Source organism: Anser anser (genome assembly GCF_964211835.1).
Source record: "Anser anser genome assembly, chromosome: 25".
Taxonomy (NCBI): Eukaryota; Metazoa; Chordata; class Aves; order Anseriformes; family Anatidae; genus Anser; species Anser anser.
In genome coordinates, this window is record NC_139746.1 from 1727053 (window position 1) to 1748435 (window position 21383).

At 47.7% G+C, this 21383-nt stretch overlaps 1 protein-coding gene across 12 annotated transcripts in view; it reads right to left on the reverse strand.

Moving 5' to 3' along the window:
- GATAD2A (GATA zinc finger domain containing 2A) overlaps nt 1-21383 on the reverse strand; it is a 63352-nt gene that overhangs the window by 16399 nt on the left and 25570 nt on the right. For 8 of the 12 annotated variants that reach the window (XM_083811115.1, XM_083811104.1, XM_083811105.1 and 5 more), the window contains exons 2-3: nt 17734-17808; nt 8047-8318 (exon numbers count right to left, since the gene is read on the reverse strand). In XM_083811115.1, the coding sequence (XP_083667241.1) occupies nt 8047-8309 (263 nt within the window). In that variant the 5' untranslated portion in view covers nt 8310-8318; nt 17734-17808. Of the gene's footprint in view, nt 1-8046; nt 8319-8750; nt 9033-9095; nt 9349-17733; nt 17809-21383 lie in introns of those variants that run through there. The other 4 variants (XM_083811112.1, XM_083811107.1, XM_083811114.1 and 1 more) reach the window with 4 other exon arrangements.

Genomic DNA, 21383 nt, shown 5'->3' on the forward strand with positions numbered 1-21383 from the left:
CCGTTTCTCAAGATACCACAAGGATGGGAGAAGAAAAAAGAAAAAAAAAAAGAAAAAAAAGAGAGCTTAATCCCAAACTGGTTAAACAACATGTGCTGATAGGTGATGAAACACCTCAAGTGGAATGTCATCAGGAGGTTTGAGTTCATCAGCAATTAGCATACTGTGTCTGAGAAAAAAAATAAAGATATAAAATAATTACCTGGTGCCTAGGTCGGGCAGGAGGAGCAGCGAGGAAAGCGGGGCGAGCTTGGGCCACCTGGGAGCGCCCAAGGCATCCCCTGCAGCCAATTGCACCGGGATGGAGAGCAACCTGCCCAGCCAAGACAGCTCCTTGGGAAGCTCTGACACCGCGTGCGCTGTCCCCCAGGTCCCTCTGAGGGACTGGGCGATGGCACCTCCACGTAAAGGAGCAACCAGAGCTTCGAGAAGCAGCCCTCTGAGCTGCACGGGGCTGTGTGCCCGTTCATTACTTGTACTCAGGAGAAAATAATGCTCAAAGAAAGTGCTCTATGGCAAGATACCACTGCTTCGCACCAAGAAGTAATAATAATAAAAAAAAAAAGCGTCTTGTAGGACCACGACATGAAATCTGGAACTAGCAACTAACACCTTAGCTGTAACAGCTCTGTATTAAAAACCATCCTTTACTCTCCAGCTGCAGAACAGAAGGAGATGAGACCAGGACCTCCATCACTCGCCTCATCTAAAGGCTTCCCTGAAGCCATAGGATTTCTCTTTGCTAGACACATTATGATATGCCCGACAGCTCCATTCTAAGATGCTGGTCTAACAGCACCTGGATTAGAAACTACCACATTCAGAGTTTATATATAACAAAAGTAAGACTATCACTCCTGAGATCCTCTGCAAAGGAAGCAAAGAACAGAGGATGTTCGCTTTGACTCTCCAATTCTGCTACTGAGCCTACAAAGCCAGTACTACCTACCCATTCGCTGGCAGAGATGAACATGGTACGGAGCCTATTACACTTCCATAAAATCCTTACAGCATCAGAGCCACATTTCGGAGCATCTCCCACCTACCTACACCAATGGGCGAGCTGAGCCTGCTGATGCGAGACCTCTCAGAGGGAAGTCCTTTCTGCAGAGGGGAGACACCGTCTGCCTTTTAAAGGCGAGACATCCTGACCCCAGCAACAAAACTATTCATATTCAGTATCACTGGATTTATATCCTCAGCGGCATGACCGATTTTATAGCGGATGAGCTGGCACAAGACTGAACTCCAGAAATGTAGACCAGAACTCTGCAAAACAATCTTCCTTTATAAAGGAGTTTGCTCTACTCTTTTGTTAGCCTGTGTGTAAAGCAAAAAATTTAAAACAGATGTTTCAAAATAAGAAAGACAATGGAAATATCACCACTTTCAGAAAAATACTGCCACCAGCAGTTAATAATTTGGGATAGCTGCCCTGATACTGTGACCTTCATCCTCTGAAGCCATCAGGCATATCCTTTAGCTAAATAAAGGCATAGTTCTATTATTCTCACTTCAGCTTTCATAAGTGTTGCTGTCTCAATCACTTGGGCTGTACGCGAGAAGATGAAAACAGCACTACTGCCCGGCTACATACATCTATTTAAGCATCCACAGCAATAAAACACAATTTAACAGAGACCTTGAAGAAAGTTGGTGTAAAGAATCAAACAAAGACCTCCTAAGTCACTAAGTGCCCTAGGAAAAAGGCCACGCTTCCTCTAATACCCTCTTGTAAAACCTTAGAGCACAAGGACAGATGCATCACGCTATTCAAGAGTTCTCCTTTCGATCCCGTTGCATCCTCCAGCAATTCAGAGCACAACTACTCCAGGAAAAAAACAAACAAACAAAACCCAAACCAAACAAAAAAAAGCCGCTTTCCCACAGTGATGCTGTATATTTAGTTGGTAATCTGAAGGAAAGGGGGTCAGGCGGCTGAATCCAACCTCGCAGGTCTGATTCCACGTAGCTGGGGCAAAAGAAGATGAATTCAACTGCTGTTTGAGGATGATACACCTGAGGGCTAAGGTATCTTGACACGGATTCGACTTCTCTGACAGATTCCCCTTCCTTGAGATGGAAGCCTCAGCGATACATGACCAAGGAAAATAAAGTTATAAACTTAATGCCAGTAAGAGAAGAAGAGATGCCCAGGGCCCACCGGCTCCGGCAGAAGTTTCATCTCGGAGGATGCTCACTGCAGCCCAGTTAATGGAAGACCTCCCCTATCACAAGAAGCAGCCTGTGCATTTGTTCGTACCGATCCAGAAGCATTACACCAAAATAAGCTGCCTTTTACAGACCAGATCTCATCCATGCTCTAAAATGCCCTTTCAATCCCTCTTCCAAACAAATAAATAAATAAACAAAAAATCAATGCGATGCTCGGTTGTTAAAGTTACAGAACTACTGACCTGAATCATGAAATTCCCCACTGCAGAGCAAGAGACCTACAAAGCCTCATCCTGTGGCATGCCAACATACTCTGTCTGTCTGTAGGTAACTGACGGAAGCACCACAACTATTACTTAGACTGAAGTTTAATCTACATTAGCAAATATGCAGCAGTTTTGCCTCAGTCCATTCGGCAATCTCTTGTATACACTCATCCAAAAATACTTGGCAGGGAGGGAAGACAAACAAGGAAAGAACAAGCAATGCAGTAGGGAAAAGAGAGAATTTTTTTCTGGAGATATAATATCTACACGAATCAAAGCAGTTGTGATGGATCTAGCAATTGCGGTGTGAAACTGAAGCAAAACAAACTTCACTCCTTATCTGCCCTTCCTCTGAACATAAATTAAATTTTAATCAAACTCTCTCTGCATTTAAAATAAAACATTAAAGTTCCCCAAGAAACTTTGGCATCAAATTTTTTACAGCATCCCTTGGTAGAACACATACCACGAGGAATTAGAAGACACATACACTGAGAAGGAGATGTGAAGGACGGGGCCGTGCCTTATTTCCAGTCCCATTAATGGGTAGAGAGGAGCCCATCACTGGTGCTGCACTAGCACCGATCCCAGTTAATTCCAGTAAAGTGGGGAGTTTGATCAGCCGACCCAGACTGCATTCTGATGTGCTTAAACGCATAGTAAAATTTCAGAGTCAAATCCATCCATTTAGGAAGTTTTACATGTGATTTGGCCAGCTTAAAAACAAAACAAATAACAAATCCCAAACTCAAAACCCTTCAAAGCACCAACGTTCAGCATCCAAACCCTAACACGAAAATTCAGGGCACAGCGACCAGGCCAACTTTCATGCAATCTCAAAACAATTTCTATTCGATGTTATTTTAATTATACCATACAACGAAGGGAGAACGCGATTATTCTGAGGTTCCAGAGCAGCATTCCCCAAGCACACAAATCATAACCAGCAAGACCCAAAATTAAAGGAAATAAAGAGTTCAGACAGATTGCCTTGAAAGCACCAACTGTAGGGATGCCTACAAACTCTTCATTCTCATCTCTCCTGGCAGTTTTCATTTAAGCAAACAAGCCGTGGCTTAAGTCAAGCCAGCTCACATGTAATTTCAAGCAGCAAGAGCTTAAAGCTGTGGGTGTATCTCATACTTGTGTGTAACACACATCAGGAGACAACAGAAGGGTGCAAGCAATTTTGGGGGAATATAAAGCAAACGTATCAAATGCAGACTCTTTGGCTTAGCCAAACTTCTGTTTCTACTGGAAGGAAAATCCAGACTCTAGCTTGACGCGAGTAATACAACACAACGAATAGAGTAATTTGTGGATGATTTTTTTTTAAACAACTGAGACCCCATCTGATACAGAATCTGTAAAAATATTTTTTATCATCCAGTTTTAAATTGGTTTTGATCAAGCCGCAATTAACGCAGACGAGATAGTTAATATGCTAATTCACCACTCTTGGCAAATAAATAGAGGAAAAACAGCAAGACGTTCAACTGCCTAAAAAGTCTTCCAGTTTTCTTTACACAGGACACTTTCACCCCGAGATTACCGACAAGACAAAGTAAGAACTGGGGATAGGTATTTAACAACACCGTGCAGTTTTTGGGTGCTCCCGTGAAAGAAGCGAACGATATAAACAGCCTCGCAACCACCGTAGCAGAAGTACAGCTCACGGTGGTCAAGCCAGAAGCCAACTCTTCTATTTACATTTTATTAAAAGTATCACCATCACTGCCGGCATCGTGCTTGTACGCTCTAACACCACCACCGTCCTGCCTCCTCCCTCTTCTCGTACCACTGAGAAGTCTCAGCTTTGACAATTCCGAAATGAAATCCATTTTGAGGTCACCTATTTGGAGATTTACTGTCATTTTGAAGATTTGGTTTAAGATAGCACAACCAAACGCAACAGAGCTGCCCACGGGGCCAAGCTGTGTTCTTGTCTGTCAATGCTCCCATCCCAGCTCATGAACAAGGTTTTGCTAGACGTCATCCCAATGTTTTAGGATAACATGATGCTGCTCCTGAGGGATTCTGATGCTTCTCCTCCAGCACAGAGGACAGCTTGTCCCCGTGGACACGTCTGAGGACAGCAGCTCCTGGCCAGGTAGCTGGTGGTAAGATTGCGCCCAGGAACACCTCTCGTGGTCTCTACCCAAGCTTTCTATGAGCAGACCAGAAGTCGTGAGCTTAACCAGGCCTGCACACACAACTAGTTTGTTTTGTCTGGTTCAGGAAACACCACTAAAAAACCACCAAAACCACCACCATAGCAAAGTGCCAGAGCACGCAGCACAGACGAAGGGAACTGAACCTGGAGCACAACAAACGCAACGTGATGCAGCAGGCAGGACGATCCAAGACCGGCTCCAGGAGAAGGTGCCAGCCTCGGCTGGAAACGACTGATGCTGAATGCAGGGCAAGCGTTGGTAGGAGACTTCTGCGCTTAGGGGGAAGGAAAGAACAAAGTGATGAAGAGAGGAAAGGGGAAGCAGAGCTCGGAGGAGTGGTAAGAGGGCAGAATTCAACCAGCTTAGATAAACGTTCCCTCTAGCACCCGTAGTGACGTACATCAGCGTATTCAAAAGCAAAGCAATTTACACATGACACTATTTTACCATCCCACTGCAAAGGGTACGTGTTCTTATCAAGAGGGGCCACCTCTTTCCTCCCATTCCTCCTCTGCAGTAGGTCCAGCATAATTACACACCAGCGTAGCTAGCTCCCAGCGCTGCAAAAACGCCGTGCAGAGGAGCAAGATTTTGGTTTGGCCTTGGGTGACCTCTCATCAAAGACTTCTACCACTACAGACTTTCTTCTGTTTCTTCTGGCATCAGAAAATGTGCTCAAACCAGACCCTATTTTTAAATTTAACTTCAATGTTTAGGAAAAAAAAATATTAAGAGAAACGCATTTTTCAAGTTTAACGCAGAGATTTTTGCCAGGCCTATATTTCAAATTTTGAAAAATCAACTGATTTCAGAAAGACAATCCATTCAATCAGCTTTACTTCAGCTAAACTGTGATTATTGCCGGGCCACCTTTTCCAAGGAAAATATTATGTTTTCAGTTCTAAAAGCATTAAGGAAGTTTAAAAGCCAAAACACCATACATCACGAAGCATGAATTTACCCAACCAAGAAGTCTGTAGTAGTTCAGTCATTTTAAGCAACGGCTTTTATTCATCTCCTCAGAAAACCAGCTCAGTTGCTTTAAAAACACGGGTATTATGAAAGCTGCAAGCTGAATTCCTCTGAAGATCAAAGGTCTGGAAGGTAAGTCCCTCACTTAATTTCAGAAGGGATTTTTTTTTTTTTTTCCTTCCCCACAATTGCCAACTGTACTCTTATATATGCAAGGGATCAGATTCATCCAGAGACAAGTTTCCTCTATATCAAAGGCATCTTCAGACTCGGATTGCATTCCCGGGGAGGTGTTTGCATCCTGAGGCTGGTCGGCAGCGCTCCCGGCGCGGAGCACGGCATCACCACGATGCAGGAGCCGAGCCCAGAGGCTCAGGAGCTGCTGTGCCGCTTCCAGAAGTTCACAGAACCGTTCAGGCTCGCTCTTTGCCACTTGGGAAGACCCAAGGTTTAACCCCTCTCTATTAAGAGCACTGTATGAACACAGGTTTTGAAAGGTGTTCCAACTTATAAACTGCATCCAAAGGGCTTACCTGAAACCTCACCAAATTCTTAATTATATTGATTATGATTAACTTCAGTGGACTTGGGATCAGACCGCCTCCTTACGCGAGCATATTTTTTGTATGGGGAAGCCTCCTCTCCCTTCTTGCCGAAACTAAATACAACAATATCCTATTACCACCTGAAATGAGAAGGCTGTACGGAAAGAGGATGTTCTCTCATCTCATCTAAATAGGTGTTATTGTTCCAGATGCTCTCTGGGAAGTTAAGTGTACAGCTCCTCGTTCACCATCCTGTTTGTGCGCCTTGCAGCACACAAACAGAGCATAAACACTGGCACGCATTTCAAAAACAGAAAATCACAAAGAGCATATGCATGCGGGGGCAAGTACTACAACAAAAGAGTAAGGATACCTGATTCCAATTTATTAGCTTTTTGGTATGAGCAATCTTTTCAGGTATTCTTCAGAAATCACAGTATGCATACTTGTGTTAATGAGCAGTTAGTGATTATGCCAAAAGATAGCTGAAGAGATTTACTCCTGGCCAGCACAACGCAACTGCTTGACATGGAAGTCATCACATATCCCCGCCAACTTTTCCTGGGCAAGACATAAGCACCCCCTAGCCATCAACTTCAGCAGCTCGCAGAATTGTCCCTTTTGCAGAAGGTTTATGCAGAAAGCTGAAAACCCTCACTTTGCCTCAATTAAGCTGATGGGAGAGGTCTTGTTTTACAAATACCGAAGCAGTATTTGAATAAAGCTACCAGGCTCTTGCGATCTATGTTCCTTCTCAAGCATCAGAAGTCGGGAAAAGTTCACAGATGAACTGCCATTAAACATCAAAGATACCAATTTTCCCAGTAGCACTCATAAGCACCCCTCCTCCCAATAACTCCTGTGCAGTTGATAAGAATCTCATGTTTTCAGTTTCTCACCTCAAATCTGCACTGCTGTAATAGCTCACATCCAAGCAGATACAGATTTATCACCCTGAGAACTGTTTAACCCATTTCGCACAGACAAGCCTCAGTTCTTACATATTACTACTCCAACATCAGCCAGTGGCAGAGTGGGGAATAAATGAGGCTTCTGACTTCCCCTCCAACATGCTGGATCTTTCTGCACTAAAAATAAAGTAAGGTCTTCAGGGTGGCAGAGTTTTTATCCTGGTACAGATGGAATCTGGGTTAGAAATACGGTGGAAGATTTGGAATCTGCCTTTAAAGCGATGCCCTTTCATCTGCGTGTCAGAACCACACGATTCATTTGTACATCTCAAATACAAGTCCAAGGAAACATCTTACATTTTTGTAATAAGATTCTCCAAAGTGATCAGCAACTTTGAATTCATGCTTTCAGATGTCAGAATTCAGACATCTTAAGGAGGCTGGACTTTCAAAAGAGTACTAAGAATCTGTCCTACAAAGAACTGCTGCAGACGGGTGATGTCTTTTCACAGCGCTTCCAGTGTCAAAATCCACCAATTACTCTAAAAAGAAAGTCAGACTTATCCATACATACTCTGTCAGGAAGAATCAAGTTGCAATTAAAACTCCTCTGTTTGGGCAATTACCATCTATTATTTTTCCCTATATCACAGCTCAATTAAAAAACCGACCTTCTTCCTCACCTAAATCTCAATCAGTAGCTGAAAATGTGTTCTCTTTCTAACCTGTACGTTTTTCTATTCAAGACTGCATTTCTTTACTCAGCTGCTCATCACAGCTGCCACTGCCGTCAGAGCTCGCGTTAGAAAATCAGTAGGGAAGTTACACTGAAGTAGCTGTTGAATGTCACACCAAGAACCGGAGCTGCGACTTACACTGAAGATTTTGATTCCTGCTACCTTTTAGACACGAAGAACTTCTTCCCAGTGCCATCTGACCACGTTTTCCCGTGCAGGTATCCCCAGTGCTACTGCGCAAGCGCAGCACGTAGGTCACAACTCACCTTTTTGAAGTACTCATGTCCACAGGCTCATCTCCCGTCTGAACCTCCACTTTAATGGTTGCTTTCACCTCTCCACTTTTTAATAATCCTTGCACTTTTCCAGCTCCGGGATCCGTTTTTATTTTCATGTCGCCTTCAGCAGTTATATCAGTTCCTAATAGTCCTTTCTCCATTTTTAGTTTTTTACTGTCCACATCGTTATGCGTTATCTCACGTTCTAAGGCTCGTTTCTGACTTCGTGTCCTGCATGCTTCCTCTGTCATTGTGAGGCTCTGGGGAGAGAGGAGACACAACGAGTTAAGTACATTGGAAAAAAAGTAAGTTGGACAAAACACCTTAACTTCAAAACAGGGCAAAGTACATCGGTTACTGCAAAAGAAGTTCAGAAAGAGCAATAAAAGTTCTGCTGGTACGCTCACTTACCCTATCTTCAACATACATCTCAGGCTGAAGCTATTAAGCACCCAGCATCACCGTACTTAAGCTTTTCATGTTAAGCAAAAACAAACAAACAAAAAAAGCCAAACAAGAAAACACACAGAGACCCCTCTGAGTATAAACTAGAAGCAGGAAGAATAATAATAATAAAAAAAGCCTGCACCAGAGCATGGGAGAATACACAACCGCCCCCCCCCCCCCCCCCCCCGATTAAAAAAGTTTGGACCGCTACCAAAAAGCAGGAAGAACGAATGTATTTGCCTCACATGCAAATAACCGTAATTACAAAATTCGAGATTAGGATCTCCCTGGGACCGCTGCCACGTCTCTCCTAGGACCTAAGCCCGGCTGCGAGTTTCGGGAAGCGGGCGTTACGGGGAGACGGGACCACCACACCCTGCGTGGAGAGAGGCTTCCATGTTTCTTGACAGCCTGCCACCAGGCGCTACGGCACTGCCATTGTAATAAAACCGCTCAAGTTGAGACTTTCTCCCCTCCTGGCGAGGGGAAGGCTGGGCCGGGGGGGGGACCACGCTTAACTCCTCGCCTGCCAGCGGCGCGGGGAGCCCGGCTCCGGGCGAGCTGCGCCATGGCAGCCGGCACTTCGGTACCTGCGGACACCCCTCGGACGCGGAGCTGAGTCAGGCTTTGATCCCATGACATCACTGGGCTCCACATGACCCTTCCCAGGATGCAGCCTGCGAGACAAAGCACTTTCCAGAAACCAGTCTGAGCCGGCGGCAGGCAACCCGCAGCGGGGTTAACCCCGCCGCCCGGCCGGCACCCGCCGGCGCCCGCAGCATCCCCGCTCCTCCTCCTCCTCCTCTTCCTCCTCCGCTCAAAGCGCCGAGGGGACGGCACGAGGGAAAAGGGGGAGCACACCCCCCCCCCAGCCTTGCATTCCCAATTAATTAATTTTAAGGATTCCTCCCATCCCAGATCTCACCCCCCCTCCCCTTAAACTAGATTTCAAGAGCAAGGCCGACACACAATAGTTGGACAAAGTCTTTGAAACGTTTTTAGCGCTGAAGCGATTAACATAATTATGCAACGTAATTAACCTCCGCTCACCCCCCCCCACTTCCAGCCCCCCCTTATTCAACAATGTCACATAAGCGTTACGTGAAATCGCGGTTTTGGTGGTGTAAGCCCTGTGCAAGTGACCGCAAGTTTCTCCGTGCGGTGTTGTACAAAGAATTTTTTTTTATTTTTAGAGAAAAAAGAAAAAATGACAATCAGTCAATGCGCGGAGCGGCTCCGCTCAGCTCATCTGCTGTGCCAGCCTGACCATGCCTGAACTCACAGCAGGGAAAGGAAGGTGTGCTCTGCTGAGGCCGAGGTGATTTTGGCGTTTGAGAGAGGCAAACGCAGCACACGAGAGGCAGCCAGCAGCACCCAGGGGTCCCAAACCCCACCTGGGGCTCAGCACCTCGAGAGCACAGCTCTAAGTGCAGCCAGCCCCGTGCTTTAAGCGTCTCTGCTGACAATAAGGCAGCAAGGCGATTGCTCCTCGCTCGGAATGAGCTACCCAACAACCCGACCAGGAATCACAGAAATTACTCCCATTAACTCGCTGCGAACGTACCCGACCCCAGAGCTAAAGCAAAGTGCTGCCCAGCCTGCTAGCAGCCAGCTCACATACACCGAGATTTGCCACCGACTGCGGAGACTCTCCAGGAGCAGGACTGCTTGGTCAGTAGGAAACCTCCTCTAAAAATAAAAAATAAAAAGATGCCCGACCTGGGTTCATTTTCGGCACCTTCATATTCTGCAGTCTTGCATGGACGAGCAGCACCGCTCCCAAAGCCTGCGCTGATCCGATGGCTACGGCGGCCTGTGCCTCCGTGCTTCAGGGACTCGGGCCCCAAATTTTAAAGGCATTTATAAGACGTAATTGCTGCTACTTCATTATCCCCATTTTTGATAGGGATGGGGAAAAGCAGTACTTTGGGCTATAGTGGGATGTTTCATAGCAGATTACAGGCAGAGCTGCCAGGCAGAACTCTGCACCCTCACGGTTCAATCTCTCTTACCTGCATTAACTTCATAGGCAATGGAAACAATCTAAATCTTGCATTTGCAGTGAGTTTATGTAAGAAATATTACACAGCCAAAATCATACCAGTAGCAGAAAACCAGGTAATGAACAGTTGCAATGGAGAGGCAGACGCTGGGCACCCCACTCAACATTTTCCAGGTGCAAACCCTCCACAGGTCAGCCTTGTCACAGCCTTGATGAAAACGCAGGATGCACCTCTTCAACAAACCCCTTCCTACTACGGATTCTCCAGGACATGACGCAGGCCGGTGGCAAACAGCCTTTCTGATGGCCAAGCCCTGCAGCTTCCACTGGCTCAGGGCTCTCCCATCTCCAGCTCTAGGAGAGCCAACACAAGGCCAGACACTGGAAACTCTGCATCACCTGTGAGCAGTTAATTAAATCCATTTATATTTACAGCACTACCCTGCAATTCCTTCCCAAACGAGAAGCAGCCACTTGTAACATCATCGCTCCCTTACCAGATACTTAACCCAAACTTTTAGCTGGAAATGGTTTCATCCTCCTCGTGCGTTCAGTACTCGCTGTCAAGAAGCTCGCAGGGTCACTTCTCCTTGGAGCAATGGTGCTGCTGCTACGGTAACTTTTCTGCAAACCAAAACTCAGCCCAAGTTTTTGTTAACAGCACAGCATTTTGTCACAACGACGTGGGCTGGAAGGCAGCAACTGGAACAGCAATTGCTAGGGAGAAGAGTATTTGTAGCACAAGGGAAACAGCACGTTGTGCAGACCTGCGTTACCAGAGAGACCTTGGGACTAGATTACACCAAGATTTTACAGCTAAACCTGAAGAATGCAGGTGCAGGCTCAAGGTTTATACACGCTGTCATAGGGAGATCTGGTTCCATGGCTCCCCTACCACTGCAATACTGATTAAGTCGTATTTATTGTAGATGAGCCCTAAAATAGTTGTTTTAACCCTTTCGGGAAATGGTACTAGGAAAGTTTGCTGATATGGATGCACATGCAGAGAGACCTGAAGGAAAATAAATGTGGCATTGAGAGAAGGAGAGGAGAAAAAGGACGAAAATAACGAGGAGGATTTCTTAAAAAGGTCGTTCTCTCTCCTTTTTCAGGGAAAGAGAGGGAAATTGGTAGTGTCAGAGGCTTTTATGGGAAGCACCTGTGTTACTGGGCCTCATCTCCTGGACCTCCAAGGGCATCACAAAGTAGGAGCACAGCTCAGCAAGTCTTCTGCAGGATGGGTTTCACACGGTGGCCAACCATACAAAGCGCTTCCCAAACCTGCCTAAACTCAAGACCTGTAGGAGAAGACTGAAACCAGAAGCCTGCCCTGGGAGAAGAGGAGGAGGAAGAGGGCACTGGCACCAGCAGAGACATCCCGAAAGGACGTGAGCTGCTCCTTGTATGACACAAGAGGTTAAGAGAAACCCCAGCTGAGGTGGGGGAGAAAGTTCCCTCCTGATGGCAGATCTGGCATCATCCCCAGCAGGTACGATGGCACACCTGCCATCAGATGAGCCTGTACCACCACGGCAGAACAGCACCTTACAAGTACCCCCAGTACCTTGGCTCCTGCAGATTCCTCTCTCCACTCCCAGAAGGAAACTATCTGTTGGGGTGGGGGAGGATGCAGAGCCCCTCCTAACTCCCACAGACAAAAAGGGCAAGTCCCGAAGCACAACAGAGTTTGTGTTTAGATTTCACAACTTTAACCGAGAAAAAAAAAAAAAAAAAGGAATGGATCTGTACACTCAAAGCCTGTATTCTCTGCCATGTTCCAGCAAGTCCACTGAATTTATTGAGATCACATCTTCACCAATTGATTCCACCAGATGGGAATAAATCAGCTGGATGTTTCAAAAACACCCAGGCTCTTTCAAGGATAACATAGCAGTTTTGAAGCTATTCTCTAAATCCCCATTCTTGCTCCTCCACCACTAACAGCAACAGGACCAACGTGAAGTGTAAACAGCTTCGGTTCAACTCGACTGTACCTTTATTTTAAAGAAGGATGAGTAAGTAAGGGCTATGCAGTAAATTTTAAGTTTTTATGGATGGTTCTGCTTTTTATTACAAGGAACAGCATAGCTTGGGGCGGAGCGCCTGGGAACTAAGCAGCAAATACTCAGCTTTAAGTGCCATCGCTGTAACAGATTAACCACTATGATCAATTCAAAAGGCAGTTTAGCGCCCGACATAAAACACTGTAAACTCCTCGGACTGCAGGCCACAGGATTACACCTGGTCAGCCCAAAGTCTCATCAAGAAGTAAGTCCTCCGTGCTGTTCCCCTGCCCTCCGAGCACGTTGCCAACAGGAAAAACCCAAACCTCCTCCTTGGAGTTCACAGCCTGGGTCTGCCAGCCTGGGGAGCATCGCGCTCGGTGCCAGAGGCAGGGAGCTCCTGCACCGTCACCTGCTCGCTCGCTTTTGCCTCTGCTGGAAAAGTTACAGAACAGGGAAAAAGTCAGAAAGTTCCAGTTTGGGACTTGGGAAATTAATTACTCTGTGCTGATTTTTCCAGATGTGCAATCCAGCCCAGAATAAACCTAAACAGCTGCAGAAGCCGTGCCTGGCTCACCCGGCTCTGCCCCATCAGGGCACCTCCAGGCAACCAGGGAGCAGCCGGAACAGGTTTGGAGCACAAGCACACACAGGGAATGCTGACACTGTGCATGGAGACAAAACCACAATTAAAAAAAAAAAAGAGGAAAGAAAAAGCACGCTTTGCTTGCTGTTTGTAATGTACACTTCCACTTTTCCCTGCATCACACTCAGTTATCCGTATTGCCTCCTCTCTCCACTCCCATTCATGATTTATAACTTCCTCATACAAACTTCAAGTAATTCCTTCACAGGAAAGCACTTATGCTCACTTTTTTTTTTTCCCTACTATTTAGCTCAACTTGGTAGCATGAAATAAAAAGGGCTGAAGTTAAAATTACATCCTGAGGCTTTGCTAGAATCAACATTGCTGGTGAGCACCGGCAGCAGATACGGGCTCAGCGCAGACCATTTGCAGACGGCCTCGGATCCCACTGCAGCCACACACAAACCCGTCCGGCTACGTGATATTCACCCTTTTCGGTAGCCAAAAACAAAGATCAACAGCCCTCTTTCCCAGCATGATCTGGAAACTTTTACAGTGAAAGGGAAAAAAAAAAAAAAGGAAGGTTACAGAAGAGGAAACGGGGAGGTTAAGACGCATCCAAGTCAATGCCCCTGAGTGAAAAGAAGTCAGGGATGGCTTTGGATATTCCCTAAATGCAGCTGATCACAAAGTTTCTGGCTCAGCAGTCGCTCGGACCCAGCACAGCCCCTGCACACACCAGACCTGCCTCCGGCAAGCACGGCCGCCCGGACCACCCGCACGCCCCCTCCCCACCATGCCTACCAATTAATTTCTCGTAGCAGCATGCAGGAAAGTTTCTGTAAGAAGTTGTTTCAACTGAGCTTAATTACATCATAAGCGCTTTTATTTCCTACATACTCATTGATAACGAAGCTAGAAGTGAGATCTCTGACAGAGTTGTTAAAAATTATTGTGTGTGTACCACTGTGTGAAGGTGTTCATGTCTGCATGTGTATTAATGTGCATACATGTGCACACACAGGAGCTCATGACCTTGTTGTATGAATTTTTAGAGGAACAAACTTCAGATATCCAAATTAAGAACTGACCTAAAAAAAAGAATTAATGCAACGGGGGAAGGACGGTAACAGGGGGGTCAAAAAATAATAACAACAACACAAGGCCCACACCTGAGCTCCCCTGGGCACCACAGGGCCTGTCCCTTCCCTGAAGGAGTCGAGGCGATGCGGGGGGATCCCCTGGCTGTGCCCACCATGCTCCCCATGCCACGAGCCCCACAAGCGGGGCTGCCGCTGCCCAGGCCCCCTCAAAACGGGGCGAGGGGCAGGCGGGCGCCCAGCACCCCGAGAGCGCCCACAGCACGCCCTGGGCCGGCTGCCAGCCCCGGGGCCGGCTGAGCACGGCAGCCCACCAAGGGTTAAGCCCTGCCATTTTGGTGCCATTCACCGATATGTCCATTAAGGGTGTTACATAACAAAATGGCAGCCCTTAACCCTTCCCGTGCCGGCTGAGCCGCGTGTGTGCTCACGCCGGCCCGGCAGCACCTCCCCGGGCACGGCAGCCCTGACCCCCCCCTTTTCTGTCATGATTATCGTTTCCCCTCGCTGCGAGGGCGCAGGGGAAGATAAGTGACCTTGCTGAGGGCTGCTAAGTACTTGCGGTTAAAAGGAGAAGGAGCCCACAAAAGTTTCCTCTGTGCCGGGGTGCGAGGCATCGCGCGGCGTGGCGGGGAGCAGTTCTGGCCGGCGAGGGGCCAGCGGCACGGCAGCGGCCTGCCTGCAGGCTCCAGCAGAAAAGCATCTTGGGGGCACTGGCCTGATGGATTATCGAGGGAGAACAGCTGGGACACGGGGTGTGGGGATCCCACGGATCCCTCCGACACCCTGGGCCTGCAGGAGCGGCTTTGTTATCACCCGAAGGAGCAGCGGCGCCAGGCAGCTCCGGCACAGCGCCGTGCCCGCAGCGCAGTAGGAAGCAGCTCAGCCCTCGTTTGACTAAATATTTACGGAAATTAACAGACAAACATCTGTAGGAGCATGCTGAAGCTCCGAGCACCACAAACGTTAAGCTCTGGTTTTGGCCAGAAAGGAGACTTTGGAAGCTGGAGTCCCGCTGCACGAGGAGTCACCAGTCTGCCTTCCATCGCTTTTGTGTCAGCTCGCCTTAAAAAGAAAATCGCTATTAAGGCAAGGTTTGGCTCCGTTTGTGAAGGAAACCTGCACTCTAATCATTATCTAAGCGCCGTGTGCATCGGAGAAGTGGTCACAATTCCTAACAGAAAGCTCAATGTGCCATATAGATTATATTAAACATCTAATAGCTGCGGCCTGTAAAAGTCAATCTTATTCGCTAGAATTCTGTAAGAACCTCAGAGAAGCACTGCCAGAGGGATCTTCAAAAAAAAAAAAACTTAATTTTTTGAAAAAAAATCTTGCATAAAGCGAACAGACGTTTCTCCTAAACCTCTCTTACCGGCGGTGCTGTTCTCTCCTGAGAGCACCCAGCGCTCCAAGCCCCACTTCCTGGCCTCGCCGTGGGGACGCGGGCGCCCCGGCAGCACGGTGCCACCTCTCCTCATGCTCTGCCACCGCGATTCAGAGCTGCAGCTTTCAGCAACGAGGGGGGTTCATTGTCACCCCCAGCTCGCCGGGGGAATTCGGCAGGAAAAAGACAGAATCAAAATCATTTTGTTTAAAGGCAGGAGCACGTGGCCTGGTGCAGCTTGGCAGGAAGGATGCTGCCTCCCTTTACTGCGTGGATTCTCCAGTCACGTCAGCCCCTCACAGTTATTAGCTAATAATTAAGAACTGTTTATCCCGTGTTTATTTTGACTCAGAAATAAAACCTACTGCTTAGAGGACTAGAATTCGATTTTAAATTTCATTTAAATATTAAGTAGCAGCACTGTAGCACTGTAGATTGCAATCAAGTCCCCCCCCAATTTCACGTATGCTTCTTATTAAAGAAGGGATCTAGGTTGGTTCATTTATTTTATGCAAGAACAGCAAAATTAGCATCGTTAAATACCCCGTCACAACAACAATCAGCTTTTCCAGCACTGCATGCTGTGCATATTGTAGCACGGGTGATTCCTCGCTCCTCTGTGTTTTAAAAACTTAAAGGAAGAGAGGCTCTGTGCACCCAGACCATCCCAACGGGCTGCAGCATCACCCTGCCCAAGCAGGGCCTCACTCCGGATTCATTCAACCCAATATTAATTATTTAACACGGCCGCAGCCCAACCATAGAGGGAATTAGTATAAATGAATACAAAGGACTGGGCACCAAAAGAAAGATCTGAACAACTTAAAGAATTTTCTTCTTTTCCAACCACTAGCCTAATTCTTCTGAAAAGACCTTGGATGTTATATTAATTCTAAAGCCACAGCTTTGGGTGTAAAGGCGTTTATTTAGAGGGTACTACTTGCAGCCACTACATGAGGGATTTGTTTGACCTGAATTCTCCCCCAAGTTTTATGGATCTATTTTTGTCTAGAAACTACTGGGCAGGAAGTCTGCTAATGACTATGTCTGGGCTTTGTATTACCAAAAAAAACCAACAAAAAAAACAACAAAAAGAGAAATCACCGAGATTCCTCAGTGCAGAACAGCAGTTAACACGAGTTTCGATTAGGGTTCAGAACAGCAGTATTTGGGTAACAAGTTGAACTGGCAAAATAAGATAGTATTTAGGCACACATCTCTACAACTTCACAGAGCTGCATTTCAGGTGCTTTAAGTCACTGATCAAGAGAGCAGATTAAGAAATTTCCACAACTGTGGTGGATACGTCGAAGTGTGAGAGTAATACAACTACTCTCACTGCTACTCCCACTCCTTCACCACTGACTGATGTCATTAAGGAGGATGTTTTTATGATTTCATGTGGGTCTCATGAAAGGTGGCTCTACTATGCACAAGTTTGGGCTCTGGCTCAGTTCTGAAGCTGACTATGTACAAATAATAAATGAAGTAATTAGTAAATCTACCAGCAGAAACATCAACACCTACACTAGAGAAGAAAAACAGAAGCAAGGACCAGAAATGCTTAACACTGATCACCAGAGCCTTGGCAGTGTGTCTTTTAGAGGGGGAAAAACAAAACAAAGACAACCATTGGACAAATCCTATAAATTACTATTTCTAAAATGCTGCCTTTGACAATACGGTGAGATGGGTGAGCACCATCACAGGACAGTTGCTCCAGAGAGCTTTCAACTGCGTTACTTCAAGTACACCATTAGATCACTGCCACAGCTACAAGCTAGCTGCAGAAATTTCATTTCCATTCACCATTTTTCTTCTGGGGGTTGCACAAATGATCAAAATCTACAGGAGTCTCAAGGGAGGAATTTCAGTGCACTTGCTTTTGCTTCTCCTCTTGTTCAAGACTGAAAATACCGTGCAGCTGTTGTGAATGCCCAGCTAAAAGGAAGCGAAACTTCTTTGTTTGCCCATTAGCAAGCTGTGGAGATTTACATACTTTGGAGCGCTGATTAAACGTTAAATGAAAGGCAACGTTTGGATAAGGCACAGGGACCAAATCCAGGTCCGAGTTTAGCATCTGAGCTCTGCCATCCTGGACAAGGCAGGAGCAGAGGTGTAAAAAAAAAGCACCCGCCCACAACTCTTACCCGTCAGCGAAGTTCATGGGTTCCACCTGGGGTCCTGTCCAGGCCGAGCGGCTGAAAGTGACTGCGCAGAGGGTCCTGAGGAAAAGACAAGTAGTTTAGTACTCCTTTAGTCTCCCCGGTGACATGCCCACCGCCTTCGCCCAAAGCACACTCGATCACGAGACGACAGTCCTAAAGCTCCGCTGCCCGCGTGAAAGGTGACAAGACCACATCTTTTACATCCTATTAGTTGAACTGGAAAGGAATTGCAAGTCAGGCTCGTGTTCCAGTGCTTTGGGCTTAAAAACAGAAAGCGCGCACAGAAATATTTCCATTACTACTTTTCTTGCTCTCTATTTCTTTACTCTTTGCTTCTTCCCAGAGGAAGCCAACTGCTTCTTGGTACCTCTGGTTTGCCCCGAACACCACTGGAACCAACATCCCCAGTTCTAAGTGACCGTTTCCCTGGCTGGGTGAGGACACCCCAACCCCAAATATTGCTCCAGCATCAGTCCCATGGGGCGAGCCTCCAGGCAGCCCCGGGCCATGCACGCGGGCAGGGGAGCACCACTTGAAGACGCGTCTCCCGAAGGAAACTTATTTACTCTTCCCCAAACCAATTGTGGCATGACCTCAAAAGGCATGCTGCTTTAAAGACAAATGCTGACAAAAATAAACGTCTCATTTCATAAAGGTTTTCAGCTGCTTTCAGCTTTTCATTTGCCCAACAAGCCAGCAGGCCCCTGGACCAGCATTTTAATAGCTGCGACGCAGCGAGATGCGGCAAACAAGGCAGTATTTGTCCAGCGGTTTAGGCTAGCGTGGCTCAATGCCACGAAGCTGCTGATGGCAGGAGAGCCTTGTAGCTTGAGCAAATTTCTTGAGGAGCCTCTGTACTCGAGCTCCCAGCTCCGGGTCCTCCTTGCCCTCGAGATGCTTTCCTCTCACGTATTCCATCCAGCACCCAACGGCAAAGCCGATTCTTGGTTTGTGCTGTGTGAGATCATCCAGCGAACAGCCAAGATACTACATAAAGGCAAGGCTCCTTCATATTGATTTTTAAGTAAGGAGGTTTTGGTGGGGTTTTAGGGTCCCCCGTAACGCGGACCAAGTCAGCTATCCCCTGTTCCTGGTCACACCTGAGGACACATCCCAGGTCCCTGCAGAAGCTGCCAGGAAGTTGAACATAAAGCAGAGAAATAAAGTGGAAAGGACTTCTTACCCAAGTTTTGCTCCTACAGGAGAGCACACAAAAAGCATCCTCATAGACGATGCTCACGTGCTGTCTGCTTTTTTACTCCAGAACAAGCCCTGCTGGCCCACACTTGCTTATGCCCTACAAAACCCCTTTTATCGCCCTGCACATACAGCACACGACATTCACACCTTGTTCTTCCCTCGCTAGGAAACAAGAGGGAAGAAACAGAGCCTGTGCACACCAGCACAGTACAACCAACTCATTTCACCATACAAGAGGGCCAGCAGCTGCCTGTGCCTGCAGCAGGAGCTCCCTCGGCACCGCCTGCTCTGCTTTTCACCTAGCACGAAGTGGACACCACGACAAGAGCTGCGATGCCGGCAGCGAGCCCCACACCACGCACACCAACTCGAAGCTGGTGTTGGCACGGGGCAGCAGCGCCGGGCTGGAGGTGGAGCACTGTAATTGATGCACGCCGGCTGCCAAGACGACTCCTTGGAAGCTCGGCCTCTTATTTCTGCTAAGCCACCAAGAACTCTGAGTCATTTCCCTCCTCAGAAAGTTGCAGAGCTATTTTCTTTTGTCCAGCGGGCAGGACAACAGCTCACCGACTTCTCCTCCTCCTCCCTGCCGGATGGGGAGGAGATGCTGAAGGGTCGCTGTCCCCGGCACGCTCCGCCTGCGGTCGGTCACCTCCACAAAAGGAGCTCCAGCGAGCTCGGAGGTCATCTTGTCCCAAAAGCTGGGAGATCCTGCCCCGTACAACTTGTCTGCTTTACTATTTCCAGCACCCCAAAAGGTTCCAATAGGTTCAACGCATCGCTACGAAATTGCAGATATGGAAAGTTAATGAATGGATATGCAACTGTGTGCGGGCCCTGATTAGCCATCTAGAGGGCAGGTCTTGCTAATTATAGCTCATCCTATTAGTCCAACGCTTTTCTAATTAGTAGCCCACTGAAAACCATTGCTAGAGCCACTTCAGGGGCTTCACAGGGGTCCGACAAGCGAGGGGCACTACGGTACTTCCATGCTGCTCCTCGTGTGCCCGGCCAGGACGCGAACCAAGGCTCCTCCATCACCGAAACCTCCAAAACGCAACCCACACGACGCCGGGTCGCGGCGGGAGCTGCCGCGTTAATCGGCAGCTACGACACTATTGCAGCAAGCAGGAAGCCACAAGTTGTGACGCTGCTGGGAAAAAGGGGGGAGGGAAAAACAAAAAGGGGGAAAAAACAGCATTATTTGTATGGTGGGGATAGTGCTGGCGGGACCGGCGAAGGTCGCGGTGGCAGGGGAGACTGAGGGATGGAGCCCACGCCGCAGGGACAGCCTGCACATCTGCAAGTCCTCCCCGAGAAAGAGGAATAGGGCGACACGAATGGGCTGGTGGCAGGGTTTTAAGGGATTTTGGGGAAGGTTGGTACAAGCAGGAATCCTTCCCTCCGACGTGCTCCGCACATGGGAAGTCTGAGCTGCCGAGTCGTCTTCCTGAGCCTCCGGCCGGCCTCCATTTTTAACGAACCGGAGCGCTCAGCTCCCAGAGTGCTCCTGTCATGGGACTAAAATAGTTTTCATCTTGCGAGGACACCAGAGGAGCACTTTAACCGCTTCACTGCCATGAAATGCTGGCAGCGCTGACCCACGCCGTGGAAGTTTCCCCGGTCGGCCCCGGGTGCCAGGCGCCGGGCTCGCTCCGCGGCGCAGCCTCCTCCTGCTTCTCTCTCCAGCACGGGAAGGTTGCTCGCACGGCGCCGAGAAAACCAAGGTGAAAATGTTTATAAAAGCGTGTTGAAGGAGTTATTTTTAAGGCATCTATTTAGGGCTTCTCGTAGGAAGCGGGCGATTAAACGGTTAAGGCTCTGAAGTGAAACTCTGTCTAAACAGCAGCTCCAAGTTTTGACAGCGCTTCCATCAGAGAAACCTCTCTGCAGGAGGAGGCAGCGTGCGGCCGAGCCAAGATGTTGGCTGTAAAGCCAGCCACCCAACAGACACGGTGTCACCCTGCTGACCCCTGCCCACATCCCCCAAACCCTCTGAATCAGGGCAAGCTGCACGTTTCAGCCCCCCAAAACTTTCCTATTCCAACTCCGAGCGTGGCAGGGTGGTCACAACCCAGCAGCATTTGATATTCTGAAAAATATCCCAATTCTCCAGCGTTGCTTACAAAGGTTTGATGCATCAGTTGAAGAGAATCACGGTTCTCACTCTGATATAGCAACTTTTTACATCTGTACGAAGTGAAACACAAGAAATCCACCAGGCACTGGACCGAAGGTACTTCACCAGCAGAGCAGAAATCACATCTACTTGTTCAGAGCCGACTTTGTCACTTGGTGAAGGTTTTTCCTCTACAAAATGATGATGGAAGTTGAAGATCGGAACACTAGGCATTGCATTTTTTAGCAACATTGCTGAATTCCAGCAACACTATCTGGAAAAATTATGATCCGCTAAAATTCAAGAGATTTAC